Source organism: Stylophora pistillata, chromosome 11 (assembly GCF_964205215.1).
Source record: "Stylophora pistillata chromosome 11, jaStyPist1.2, whole genome shotgun sequence".
Taxonomy (NCBI): domain Eukaryota; kingdom Metazoa; phylum Cnidaria; class Anthozoa; order Scleractinia; family Pocilloporidae; genus Stylophora; species Stylophora pistillata.
The window spans coordinates 16,000,765-16,015,965 of record NC_142529.1 but is presented as its reverse complement, the minus strand read 5'-3'; the positions used below and the strand labels follow the sequence as shown (position 1 = coordinate 16,015,965).

General features: G+C 38.5%; 1 protein-coding gene and 1 pseudogene across 1 annotated transcript; both read right to left on the bottom strand.

Annotated features, from left to right (window-relative positions):
- LOC148720290 (uncharacterized) overlaps window positions 1-15,201 on the bottom strand; it is a 167,579-nt pseudogene that overhangs the window by 25,988 nt on the left and 126,390 nt on the right.
- On the bottom strand, window positions 917-14,954 carry LOC111340579 (uncharacterized). Its single transcript, XM_022947440.2, has 15 exons — window positions 14,013-14,954; window positions 13,252-13,360; window positions 11,610-11,755; window positions 11,351-11,506; window positions 10,729-10,811; window positions 10,413-10,604; window positions 9,739-9,843; window positions 9,386-9,504; window positions 8,528-8,836; window positions 7,317-7,465; window positions 6,781-6,978; window positions 5,604-5,733; window positions 4,073-4,339; window positions 2,962-3,091; window positions 917-2,412 (listed from the first exon to the last, which is right to left on the bottom strand). Exons 1-15 carry the CDS (start codon window positions 14,861-14,863, stop codon window positions 2,069-2,071), a joined length of 3,288 nt encoding a protein of 1,095 aa, XP_022803175.2. The 5' UTR covers window positions 14,864-14,954; the 3' UTR covers window positions 917-2,068.

The window sequence follows — 15,201 nt, the reverse complement described above, 5'->3', positions numbered from 1 at the left end:
AAAGCACCTTCTATCAACATGGAAACTAATGATAAGTGAGGAGAAGCATCAATCTACCGTAGTTTTCTATGTTAATATAAGATATCTTTTAATAGGTCATTTGTAAAAAAGGTCGACCCCCGGTATGAGATAAACAGGGTCGTGTAAATACCGAGAAAAGACAGAGAATTTGGACATTTTAGTTTTGGTATTAACCCGTGTAGTTAATTCAATTAAAGCCAAGTTGGTAAGGTTCAAGGCGATTGAACTACGTTGGTAAAAGTAAGAAAAACGATCAATTGTAGAGAAGTCGACCCCTAGTTTAGTTTCCTATTCTCAAAGATAAGATCGTTTGAATTTTTTTCTACAGAGGAAAGGCAAACAATGTAAATTTAACCTCTACTTAAAGAAAAACACTAAGGATTTCTGTCCAGGCATTATTGTGATATTGGTGACGTACCTCCATTGTTACTTTAGAACTTCAGTTTGTGGACAGAGACGGGGACAAATCATTTGCAAGAAAATTTGGGAAGGAGTGGGGGATATGATCGCAAATATTACATCTTCAGATTCAGAATTGTAGAGTATAGATACTCTGACATTACAAATGGTTATGGTTTTTGTGGTTATGGTTGTGAATAAGTCCTTTGTGCGGTGCTAAGCTTTATACACCTGATACAATGAAATATATGAAGTTCATATATTTTGAACTGCGGTATTAGATACGTATGATGCACGATCCTCGCAGTAGATAGCGCTATTTAAGCAATAGCGAAAATCAGACCTGAAAAAAATCAGGCCTGTACGGGATTCGAACCACTGACCTCTGCGATACTAGTGCAGCGCTCTACCAATTGAGCTAACAAGCCAACTGGGAGCAGGCCGTTAAGTTGATTCGTAGTAAACCCGTGAAAGTGATAAATCAGATACAATGAAATAAATGAAGTTCATATATTTTGAACTGCGGTATTAGATACGTATGATGCACGATCCTGCGAGGATCGTGCATCATACGTACTTTATACATCTGTTGAGAGTGTTCTGCTCTAAGTTTGTAAACAAAGAGCATCTCTCAGAGGATGAGACACTCGATCGCAAAAAGCATCGACTCCTAAAAACCATTAACAATGAATGATGAGACCCAACAGCTGTAAGGGTACACATGTACATGGTAATCATGATTATTTACACGGAGTGAATGATAGAAGCTATTAGTTAAAAATACTTTCATTAACAATAAGAAAGCTAAATCGCTGATCGCAAAAAAACATCGACTCCTACAAATCATGAACAATGAATGATGAGACCCAACAGCTGTAAGGGTACACATGTACATGGTAATCGTGATTATTTACACGGAGTGAATGATAGAAGCTATTCATTAAAAATACTTTCATTAACAATAAGAAAGCTGAATCGCTGATCGCAAAAAACATCCACTCCTACAAATCATGAACAATGAATGAGGAGACCCAACAGCTGTAAGGGTGGGTACACATGTACATGATAATCATGATTATTTACATGGAGTGAATGATAGAAGCCTTCATTAAAAGGACTTTCATAAACAATAAGCTAAATCGCTAATTGCATCACTGTGCAGTTTGAACAGCAGAGGAAATCGTGAATAATGTAACGACGATCTTCGTCGTAACCGTAAAGAAACTCGCTCTCTCAATTTTGCTTCACACTCTGTTGACAAAACATGAAATTCCCCCCAAAACATTTACAAACATAACTTCTCAGATATCAATTTCTAGTTTCTTGGCCACATGTCGCTTAATGGACAGCGCTAACTAGAGCCCCAACATTAGCTTCGTGTCATTACAAAACACGAGGGAGAACTTAACAAAATAAAGAAAGAAAGTATTTTCATTTGGTTTTGTCTCATCACTAATGCTTTTACAAGTTTTGAAACTAGACAAAAATTTAATATTGTTATGTTTAGTAACTCAACATGAGCTTCGAATGCATACAAGAACTTTCAATTTCGATGACGGGAGAAAACAATAATTGTGGTAAAATTTCATGGCTAGTGGTGTGCTTTGGAAAAAGATCGAAGAAAGTTGTAACTTGTCAATTCGATAATCTAAGAGATACTTTGGCAGTCTGTTTTATGTTCCCTCCAGTGCTTTTTCTGGCAATTTCTACTACAGTAGAAAACCCTTTTGCAGCCAAGACATCGCTTCAGAGTGCCTTCCTTTGAATGGCAGAAGGCGCATTCTGGCTCCTTTAGAGGAGATCCCCACTCTGAGAGGTTACAGTCCGATGTATCTCTTGGCCCCTTGTTAAAATTAACCATTTGGCGTGCGAAGTCCGCTAGGAATGCAGAGAAACTGTCTTGGGTGGAATGCTCTCCTGGCTGTCTTGCTTGATGAGGAAATGAACACGGGTGAAAAGGGAAGTCTTTCAGTTTTCCTTTAAACAATCCAGCTGTTCCCATCATAAGAAAAACAGACAGGGTTCGTTGAAATGAACGAATGAATACGCACTGATAGTATCAGTTCACGTCTCGAGCGTTAGCCCTTCGCCAGAGCGAAGGACTGAGGGTTCAAGCTCAAAACGTGAGCTTAGGAACTCTTTACGGTGGTCACTTTATATTATTAGTCAGTTGATAGAACCAAATTATCTTGTTTAGATTTGAAAAGAGCTTAAATCACCTACAGTTGCCTTAAAGACCAACATTGCCGCCACTCTATTGTTTTGGTAACAAGAGGGCCAAAGTGACGTTATGCAAACAGGATCTATTGCAGAAACCTCCTCTTCTCTTCGTTAGTCTTGATTAAACAAAGACAAAACTTAGAGCCAAAGGACGAAAAAACTAGGAAAAAGGATTTATAAGAGGATCTTTTTCCGTATTTAAATAAGACGTTTAAAGTTGACTTGAAAACGTTAAGTACTGGCGCCAAGAAATCCGCATTACTAAGGATGGTAAATCATATGAAAAAGAAAAGCAAAGGTGTTCTATAAAGTTCGACTTACCAAACAAGTCAAGAGTTCTTTGTCTAGGGAACAAAAGAGTAATAAAGGAATTCTTCCACACACTAGATTCACTCTCCTGATCTACTCTTGCGGCATTTGTGTAGAGCATTTTACGGAGCAGGGTCTTCTCCTGTCAACAAATAGAGATGTAGAATAATACTATCAAGGAGTTCAAGATTTAGCAAACCACAACGCCTCTACAGAACACAAAATATTTCCAGCATAAAGCATTTTGGGCATGACAAAACCATGGTCCTTTGTAAATGAAGTCACGTTGAAATAGATTTTATGGTTGATTTTTTTTTCTTGGCTGGCTACCTATCCTGGAGCTAGGGGACTACTCGCTACTAAAGACTATTTAAAAAGCACTGTATTCTGATAATTGGCCCTCCCATTTAAATTTGCAAGTCGTAAAACCCTTTAGGCATCTCAGTTCCAGTGTTGCTCCAAGGCTTTATGTTCCATTTGTACAAGGCACCTTTCAGCATTCAGCAGCCATAATTTTTAACCAATTGCCAGCAAATATAAGGAATTGCACAGATTTTAAAGAATACTGCAGGCTCTGCAAGGCGTTCTTGAAGGCGCGCGCTTTGTCTTCCTTGTAAAGATATAGAAACAACCACCACCACCAACCAATATATTCTGCATATTTACTTTCATGTATAGTTTTTATTAAAATTTAGTTAGTCATTATAAATTAGTTTTAATATTAAATTTTAGTATCGTAGGCCTTCACAGATGAAGAGCCACACCTTTTTATGTGGATATACTGTGAATAAACCGTTATTATTATTATTGTTATTATTATTATTAATTTTCGCGTTCTATTAGCAAGAAAATATTTTAACGTTAAATAATCTTTCTCTTTATCGTGTTCTCGACATTTTGCCATGCATTTATTTTTTTCAATTACGAAAATTCGTTTGTTATATTCGCGAGAGTTGCAGATCAAGTATATATAAAAGCTCTCCATATATTCTAACCATATTTTTCATTTTCCAGTGTAGCCTACCCAAACCAAAAACATGCTGTGAACATTCTTATTATTTCTTTTTTACTGTTTTTCAATCGAGTGCGACCAATATAGGTGTAAACATTTCGCTGAACTTACCTCACCATCAGCCACAATTCTATGCACCAAGTGTAACCAGGTGTTGGAAAAGAAATTCGCCATCAGATGGACGTCCGTTGGATTATTTTGAAGCTTGTCAGCTAAACTTTGACAATCGCAGAATAAAACTTTTGCAACAGGAAGGAACTTCCACTTGTACATCTCCTGTACTTTGATAACAAAGCCCTTCTTCCTTTTCATATTGTCCTGCGTTTGATAAGGCTCTTCAATGATTCCAAGCTCATCAACGCAATGAACCAAGGGCGTCTAAAATAGTTTTTTGAAATGATAAGAGCCATGAAGGCAACAAATTAAAGTTTGTCTCCGAAATGTCTGATGATAAGGTTGAGTGCAAAAGTCTTGGGGTACAGTTCTAGGACTGCCATTGGTGTTAAACTAAAGGACAGCTATTTTATATTATTTTTATCAATTATTGTGATGCTCTAACATTTCAATTGTTGAGTAGAAAACAAACGCGCAGAAGCATCATGGTGATTCTCTGTAAATTCTTCATGTGTAGAGGGTGGTTCACTGAAATGGAGTCTACATTCACTTCAACAGAAGATACTTTCGCTTCTCGCTGCACATTAGACGAAAATAATGTAAGAAAATTTACATTAGACCGCTCCTAAACCTCGTTCCCAGAGCGCTTTTCCTTTCAAAGAGGGGACGGGTGGGAAAAGGCCCTGGCATTGGCCGGTCACTTGATGATGTTAAATATTCATTCCAGCTTTAAATCAATGTATGCATTTCTGTGGTTAATCCTGCTTGTTTATTGCTTGATGGAATTTCCTCAATATCTACGTTAGGATATTCCCTGGAACGTCGCTAAATTGATTCAATAAATCTCCGCTAGAAACTTCTCCACAGTGGCTCATAAAGGTTAGTAATTCGCTGATTAAGCGTATGTATGGAGCAGTCGTCTCCCAAAAAGTTCGTAATTTGATTTTCCGACTTAGTGATGGAGCATACGATAGTCGTCGATGGCTTCCAAGACGACTGAGCACCGAGAATTTCACACCAAACTCCGCCATCTTGATTCTGTGAACTGCTACGTCACATCCTAATTAACTACAGTCACACAGGTGTTGGATGCGCACGTGATCGACCGATGCCAGGGCCTTTTCCTGCCCGACCCTTCTTTGAAGGGAAAAGCGTTCTTTGAGAGATGCTGTTCGCTTTTCGATTGAGAATCATGAAATTTGAACTAGAATAATAATAAAAAAATAGGACAAATGTCGTAAGGACATGTAAACGTCCTGATATGCCTGAATACTCACATAGGAAATCAGAGTGACTTCAAGAGAAGTAAATAGCATATAATTTTTTGTTGGATTTTTAAGGCAAAAGCGCGAAATTTTTTAATCAATCATTGAATTTAATAAAGCGGAAAAAAATAAATATGGAGTTATTTTCGACTCTTAATCTAAGCAATTCTAGGGGGATAACAAGAACACCAAATGATGATTGGAGTGATAACAAAGATTAGACTTAGACGATTTTTTAGTAAAGGCGAAAAAACAAAGATTACCTTAGGTTCGTCTGAATGCTTGCACAAAATCATGGTAATGGATTCCCTGAGGTTATAAAACGGCGAACCACTCTTTCCTTGAGACTTCAGCTCAAGATCAAGCTTTGTGCGAAACATTTTGCTGAACATTCTGTAATGGTATATAATACAATTTATTAGTTTCGAGGGTATTCGTATTATGCACGGGTAGTCAACTTAATCACCTTTTAAAACTGTACATCAAAGGCAAAATTAGAAGTAAGAAATGTTACGTATATGAGAACGATCCTTCGCAGTAAAGCACTATTTGAGCAATAGTGGAAATCAGACCTGAAAAAAATTTCAGGCCTGTACGGGATTCGAACCACTGACCTCTGCGATACTAGTGCAGCGCTCTACCAATTGAGCTAACAAGCCAACTGGGAGCAGGCCATCAAATTAATTCGATATAAACCCGTAGATGATAAATCAAACAACAACAAACATATGAAACATATGTGTGAACTGCGGTTATGAGACGTATATGAGAACGATCCTTCGCAGTAAAGCACTATTTGATGGCCTGCTCCCAGTTGGCTTGTTAGCTCAATTGGTAGAGCGCTGCACTAGTATCGCAGAGGTCAGTGGTTCGAATCCCGTACAGGCCTGAAATTTTTTTCAGGTCTGATTTCCACTATTGCTCAAATAGTGCTTTACTGCGAAGGATCGTTCTCATATACGTCTCATAACCGCAGTTCACACATATGTTTCATATGTTTGTTGTTGTAAGAAATGTTACGTTGGAAACGTGCTTTTGTGGCGAGTCGAGGAAAAGCTTTAATCGTACACCTGGCCAATTACATTCATTTCCTCTTAAATTCCTCACTCGAAATGCGACCCCATACTTAATTTGTGAGACTGCTCCTTGCAATCTCAGTAGTGTGAACAGCGTGTCGAAGAACATATATTTTGGCAAGTACCCCAGTAAAATTTTGCGAAAAAATTACGGGAGGGAAAATTTTGCCTGGCAGTTTTTTGCTTGGCTTTTGCTAATTTCTGGAAACCAAGGGTCGTATCAGGGAGCTTTCCTCTACAAATTTTCGTTTAGCGCCCATAGTCGTTTGAGGGTAGATAAGTGATAAAATCGTCAGGTAATAGGGTCCTGATCGGCCTCATTATTTCCCCAGAGGATGGAATTAGTTACGCATGCTGGACTTACTTTTTGTCGTGCTGTTTGCCATCCCATAATAACATGGTATGGAAGGGGACTGGAGCCACATTCTGTATCACTAGCTCGCCCACTGTTCCATCTTCTCTTTTAGGAATGTGACAAAGTATTTTTTTGCGCGTGCGTGAAATCTGGAACTTGGCCAAGTTCTCATTCACAGAACATGAAAAGTATATCTGCAGCGGGTTTCTGTTAAAACGAAGAATTCCTTTGTCATGGGTACTACCTAAAACGTTGTCCTGAGGTTAGAATTATTACCAACAAATAATGGATGATAGAGCCCTTTCTTTAAGAGAAGTTAATCTAAATGTAAGTATTCAGTCACTATTTGCAGATTTTTGTTAAAATTTTCCGCATTTTCTACAAGATAGGATCCATCCATCTTTGAATTGTCTTTCTTTTTTACTTTTCTGAAAGGCTCGGTTGATATTTTTTAAACGTTTTTATTAAATACAACGAGAAACTTTCAACTGCTTCATCTTAAGCAAAATAAAACCATTCTCTTTTTCAAATGCAGTGATACTCACCCTGTTGCTCCCTCGAAGTATATCTGGAGTTCAACTGGGCATTTAATTGGAGAAAAGCTAATCTTCATTGTGCTGGCTGTGCATTGTTGTAAGTCCAGTATGTCAAGTTCTGCATTATACGAAAACGTATTCTCCTCGACTTTGTTGATCTAAAATAGGTAACTACCAATGTGAATCTTACTACTGTTATATAAAACAATTCTACTATGGATATTCTCTAACGATTTTTAACTTAGCGCCATATCCATCACTGGCATTACTGTACTTACCTAAGAAAACCTTATAAAGGAATTACTCTCTTTTAAAACGCAGAGTTGTCAGTATGTTTCGCAAATATGGTTGCTAGCTTGTTTTAATACAGATCTAAAAACACATCAGTTTAAAAATCTATAAAAAAAAAATTGAGAGCTCGGAAATTTAAGACGAAAAGAGGCAACAGTCGAAGAAGATCGCGTGGAAAATTTGGTCATTATCCAGCCTCGACTCAAATTTTTCCTTTATGATGATGCCGTGAAGTTCAACTACTGTTAAGATGATCATGAACTGGAGTTACTGTAGTTGTTTCAAACATAATTATATGACAATATAAATATCTAAAAACTTTTGTTCACCGGATAGGCTTGTCTAACAAGTAAAAAAGCTTTCGGCTAGACCTCTAGCCTTGACTAGGGCTAGAGGTCTAGCCGAAAGCTTTTACTATTTAGGCAAGCTTATCTGGTGTAAAAAAGTTTTTAAGTACTTTTATTCTGATTATTTCCCGGATAGATGAAACTCCTAGATTCCAAAATGAGATGGAATGGTAAACTGAATCATTCCCGCCCTTTGATTGGTTCTTACCTATGATTACTGGAGGACAGACGCATACATTGTGTCGTAACTGTTAAAAACATTTTGCATTTTTTATCATATACAACGAATAGATTTCACATTGCCGCGTGTACGTTCAGTAACAGATCACAAAAGATGCCAAACCATGGTGAGAACAGTAGAGAAACTTGCTTCTGCCTACCACATTTTGACTTAATCTGTGATCTTTTGCTGAATAGACGTAAGACGACGGCGAATCTTTTTCTTCAGCGCGAAAGAGAAAATTGGACTCATTTCAACCGTACCCCTCAATTTCAGAGAAAATGGACCTGTTTACTTTATCTATTAAGGATTTTTCGGATGAAAATGTAGGGATTTTGACTAAGATAAATTATCACCCTTACCTTGAGTACTTGGCAGTTTGCACCTGTTTCGGTCACGGTAAAAGCCTGCGCTGAAAATAACCCAAATTTCTTGACCGGATCAACGCATTGGCTTGTTTTAATGGTTTCTCCTCCGAGAAACACTGGGTCGCTATTTACGACGGGGTTCATGTCGCTGGAGAATATCCACATGAACGCATTTGACTTCATCTCGTTCCAGTCTTTCTCACTAGCATGAAATGTTACAATATTGGCTTTGTCATCATAACGTAAGCTGTTGTAAATTGATGGAAATATCGTTTCTGTGGATCTCATCTGACCAGAGAGCATCTTGAAAAACAAATACGGCCTTTTAATTTGTAATAATACTTGCCAATTACTAACACTAATTTCAAAATCGTCAATATAAGGAACACCTTCTGAAAACGTATTTGAGTCAGTTGTTTGGACAGGTCAAAATAAACACCACCAAACATTTATACCTGATAATGGACTTCTTCAGCACGACAGGCCGCGTGGAGCTAAGTGAAATGTACATTTCTAAGTTCCAGTCCATCGCACATTAGCGCAACTTTCAAGAGGCAGACTGTAAATTTCCAAGAGATTTCCAAGGAAACATCTTACATGGCAATAACGTTAGGACATTACAAGGATTCACTTAGGAATAATTTTCCACAACACAAATGAATTATTAAGTGAAATGCAATTCTAGTATGTCTTGTTCATGTAATTTTGTTTTTGTCAGTTATGGTTATCGCTGCTGATTGTTTTTAATCACTAGGGGTACTAAACTGCATGGTTTTTGGCCCTAAACATAGGAATTTGGTCTGCTCGGACAAAACTCGATTGATTGGCTGGATTATTATTTGGATAACTGACCTGTGCCTTAGACTGATGAATCATGCTTGGTTCCACGATGCAAATCATTGGCATTGGTGTTCCCTTGTACCAAGAGGGCACCGTCATGTTACAGTTAACCTTTATTTCAACTACGGGCCCTGGAAAAAGAAATTTTGAGAAAGTGACAAAAAACAATAACATCAACAACAATAAAAAAAAACATCACACAAGTTTAAAGTAACCCGAATACAGATATAATGAAAGCAAACATCGGTCTCGGGATTTTATTTCTAGCCCAAACCTTCGGGGAAGATCTTTTTTTCCTTCAAGAGTGCAATGACGGTAGAAAAATTCTAGGAAAGAGAGGGGGATTCAAAACAGTATGAGAATACCTCGTTCATTCCCGATCGATGCTTTGAGAAAATTCCAAGACAGACTGTGCTTTTTGTGGAACTCAGGTGGCAAAAGTGTTTCAAGAAGTTCAAATAGTCGGTCGGCTGGAAAAGCAAGTAACAAAGAAACTTGAGGTAATTTAAATCTACAGATAAAGAAAGGAACAACAAGTTTGAAGCATTGTATTATGCAATATTCAGAACAAAGTTCTGTAGAAAAACCACTCCAAATGCTTCAAACAATTACCGACAAAAAATAATCATGATAAAAGCGTGAAAGGGGGACGCTACCATAGTTCCAAGGGAAGGGTGTAATTACCTTTCCCTTGTTTCATTCTCTTTATCATATCTGTGGCTTCCTTGGTTTAAACCTTTTTCCAAACTTTCAAACCAGGGCGTTTTCCAATTGAGAGATGTAAAAACAACAACGAAATGACTACATCCACCAATTAAAGCGATCTCAAGGAGAAAATCATGCCCAGAGAGGGCAATAGGAAATCAAAGTTTCCGACAACAAGCACGCATGAACATGAGATCAAGTTGCGCATGACCGGTTTCCGTTTGGCATTTGTTTAATTTTAAACAATCCAAAAGTGTAGATAAAAAATAAAAAATATATAAAATAAAAAGAGAGTCCAGACTACGTCGGACACTCGATCGATGATCGTTCTAACCTCCTCCTTTAACAAGCGGTTGTATCTGATGAATGATTCGAAGGAATGTAAGAGGTGACGACAGGGTTGTGCCATACACCTGACTCCCAATGAAGGTCTGTCCATCCACCAGTGGTTTTGTTTGTTCATTCAGCAAATCAAAGCATCGCTCTGCGAGCCGAAATAGGCCTTGTACAACGTCACTGGTTTTGTCTGTAATTTTAGGTACAGAACGTAAGCTTTTACTGAACAACGATTGCTTAACAACTTACGAAAGGAGAATAATGTTTATTCGGTCAGAAATTGCTTTTTTCATAACTCTTAACATTGAACCAACCTATTTCCAATAGAGTCCTCCTAATGTCCGCCTTCACCCAGCAAAGAATCTCCTCTGAAGTTTCCATTTTGTCAGGAAGTTTGCTGTTTCAGTAAAACGAGAGCGAGTTAAATAATCATAGCTTACTTGCTGATGAACAAGGGCGAAGAATAGAAGACCAAAATGTTAGCGGAGAGAATGGTAACTAAGAATACAAACAGTATTAATAACGAAATTGATGATGACTATGATGATGATGATGATAATGATGACAAGGGTGGCGGTGATAGAGATGTTACTGAAGGACATGCCACACGTGACAACTGGATATCAGTATATCCTACAGCAGAAAAAGGATAAAAGCTTGTAAAATCAGAGCCAAATAGCACCACTGATATCACCTTTTACCCTTTTACAACTCCAATCTTGGAGGAATGACAAGGAATGAAATCTTGGCTAGTACCAAAATTGCCTTGTTTTCTCACTGCAATATATGTCCTCTTGTTGATAATTTTTTCGGTTCTCATTATTAGTCGAATGTGGGAATCTAAAGTTTTGATAGTGAGTGATGAGTGTAAAGGATAGTTTCCTTACCAACTTTCTAAACTGAAAGCAGAAAACTCTTTTCATCTAAAGTACCTACCTGCTTCCCAGTTCAATTTCTACAGCCAGCTTCAAGCCCAGAATAGTGGGAAGAAGTTGGAAAGGAACACCAACACATTTGTTGTAATATTCCGCCACATTTTCACAACCTCCACACCATAGCATGCTTGATGTAAACAAGAGAGATCTGTTCGGCCTACAGAAGGAAGGTTAATGATTTATCATTTCAGGATTGAATCAAACATGATGGTTTGACCAGTTGAATCCATCAGGTATGGTTAATATGAGAATTAACGTACACTTTCAACCTTGGGGCACAGCAAACAAGAACATTTAGCAAACCAATGTGATCGCTGAGATTACTTGTGTCGATAACGTCGAATGACATTTCTGGAGGAAAGCCACTTGTACACAAAGCAAGTGCATCGCCTGTCCACAGAGTAACCTAGCAAGAAAGATAGAAAGAGGTAATTTTACCCCCACTTAAAGACTTAGAGATCCAACTGGATCCTGGACAGAATTCTGTTCTCTGTAACGAAACTGTAATCCTTACGATCCTTAGCTGCTATTTTTTGCAACTGGTCCTCGCTTCCTTCCTTCTCTCAAATGCACACAATTCTAAGCCTTTATCTTAAGTTAGAGTTGGACAGGAGGTGACCTAATGGTCTGCGCGCTGAACTCTGGGTTGACAGGTCTGACTTTCACAGTACCTCTCTTCAACTAGGAATGAACTGAATTACGTACCGGCGTCACGTCAGAAAAAGCTTGATGAAATGCTTGGTTGGGAACCTTGCAATAGACTGAAATCTCACCCAAAAGGGAAGTAGTAATATGTACACCCAGTCGCTTCACTGAAAAAAACCGAAAAACCTCAGACTGGATGGGCCATTTGGCTCGAGTAGACTTACTACCTACCTTTACTTTTCTTTTATCTCATCAGAGAGACTGTTAGAGAGGCAAGACAGAGCACGAGAGACGGAGAATGTAAAAGCTACTTTTTCACTGTTGTTAACCCAATATTTTGGAAACAAATAGGAGTGTCACTGGCATAATCGGAAAAAAAATGCTCCTAACGGGAGTAGAGACCTTCTGATTAGTACTTCGGACGCTCTATTATTGAGGTATAGGAGACTCTTGGCTAGCTAGGTAGTTTAAGTACGTCCATGGTGAAAAAAGTCACTGCTTACTGCGAGGACAGGAATGTCGATTTATGATGCTTAGGCATAATGATGATGTAAATAATAATGATGGTACATTTTGTGCCTGGGGATTTAAGTGAAGGAAGATGTTATGCACCGATCAATTTGAAGCTTCTACATTCCTCCCGCCTGACAACCCAGGGGCATTTGACCGTTGCCCGTGCCCCGGGGGTGGGGAATTTGAACCTTGTATGGCTGGGGTGGGGAATTTGAACCGGGAAGGTTAAGTCTTTCCAGCGGAATATAAATGTTCTAACTTTAGATATGAAGGCGTCTCAAGGTAAATAGTTCTCTTTCTTGAGCGAACGGCGCAGGCGAAAAGGTCTACAAGGTCTAGGTTTAAAGCTTGGTAAATGTATAGAATGGCACAGCCCCTGATTTTGCCTTCTTCAGGAAAAAATTGGTGGAGCATTTGAACTCGATGTTTACCCCTGGGGGGGAGGAGGTGGGCCGGAATTTTAGTAGACCAATCTTCAAAAGTTCAAATAACCCGGGAAGTTGCTAGGGAGGGGTGAGTGTCACAGCAGGGTTAGGATTTGGGCTTATGGTTTGGGGGGGAGTTGGATCATCCATCTGATCAATGCATTATTCGGTAAATGACACAGGCATACTTGGAGAAAAAAAGTTTTTAACTGCTTGATTTGGAGAATTCGCCGCTTGGATAAAAGCCTTTCGAGAGCGAAAATTTTCAGGTGGCTTAAATGAGATTCGCTGCTGACTGATCAAGACTACACAATCTGACCTTCAAAAAAGTTTGCTTGTTCTTCCTCTGTCGCTGGAAGCGTTTCAGCATCAGTTTCAAGTTTTCTTTGCAAGCTGCCGTCAGAGATTTACATCGTAAGAGCTGGTCCCTTCACGGCAAAAAAAAGGGAAATAATTACGCTTGGAAGCTGGAACACCGAATTAAAGCAAGTATTGAAAATATTAAAGAAATTGATTTGAACATATCTTTCTATGTTTCTTTCTTGTTTAGTGCTGAGAAGACAACGGTTTATAACGGCATAATTAATTTGGAGGATAATGCGGTTTTATGAAGTGCAAGTTTTTTCAGCGCAAACAAGTCTCTAAGGTTGACGTTTCGAGCTTTAGCCTTTCGTCATAGACCTTCGCCTTTCGCTCAGACGAAGGGCTAACGTTCGAAACGTAAGCTTTATAGGCTTATCAGCTATTGTGATAAAGCAAAATTACCTTGTAATACCCTCACTGAAAGCACCATAGTTTCTTTAAGAAATTACTCTCTTCATCCTCTTTAAACTTGATTACACTACTAAGCAAAGCGGAGTTAACATAAATCTCATAGTAAAGCTTGTATAGTTTTGCACAGCGATTTATGTCTTGCTATTATTTTCTTTCCAACAATATTACCCTTTAGTAATATCAAACCTTACAAGAAGACGTTTAAACTAAGTTTGTTTCATTCTAACTCTAAAATAAATCCTGAATTAATTGAATTCACGTACGATGCAATTAAATGTAATTTATGCTGTACATGATTATGCTCACCTTTCGATTGGCAAGTAACTTTCAAACACACAAGAATTATAATGTAACCTCCATTTATGATCAAATGGACGAATCAAGGTTGGATTTGTCCTCGCGGACTCATTCGAAGTGGAACCTTCGCAAAACCAGTGCTTTACTTCCGTATAAAATGGATTCGCATGAGTTGCTTCGAAAAATTGCGTGTCTGCTTCTTGACTAAGTCCCATCATCATTTCTGATAGTACACCCAAACACTGAGCATCCACGTCAAATTTGAGTTCTTGCATTTTGCTTTCAATCAGTGTGGTTCTTTCCTCCTTAACCTTTCTTACGTCAAGATCAAGAGTCATCCAATCCTTCCAAATGTCGAAACATTCCCGGAGAACAGCGCCATCTTCAAACTTCAAGATACTTTCTGCGCTGTCAAATTTTTTCGCAAGCAATCTACACATTACCTGTTGCAGTCGGTCAAAGTTGTCCTGAGAAAGAGCCAAATTATACCAGATATTCCACAAGAAGTCCACATCAGCTGGGATATCAGGATTTATCTCATTCGCGACTTGTATGAGCACAGCATTGCGAGCAATCACCGATGGGTCGTAGTCGTTAAAATGGAAACTTAAACTCCTCGGACGATCGTGAGGTCTCCTCAATGATAGCTCGGATACAGTGAACAAAAAATTCCTTACATCGCCAGACGCTAGCAGCAGCAAATCCAGGTGTTGTTCTTTCGAGGTTCCTAATAATTCTGTCACGTCTCGAGCCCTTGTATTTCCCATGGCGTATGTGTTTAGACCTTTAGGATAGAGAATCATTCCTGCTGGATTATGAAAGCTTAACACTGGAACGCCTTGGTTTCCGTATCTCGCCATTTTGAAATATAACAACTTAATGGAAGATGAAAAACTTTCCAGGTAAGAATCAGTTCGAAGATAGTAGCAAGGGAAACCAATTCGGAGAATTCTGTCCGCGGTGGTCTGAGTTCGACAACAAAGAATTGATTACTGAGCGATAAAGAGCTTATCCTTACTACAAGTTTAAAAGAAAAAATTTATAAAAACAGCAGAAATATATCAAATGAGAAAATTGAGGTCAAACAAAAATTATTTCTACCTACTAAAAGCTTAGTTGTTTCCTTACTTTCAGGAATAGAACAAATACATATGGGTAATCTAACTTCCGGTAAAATCTTGGTCGAATCCAGATCTCT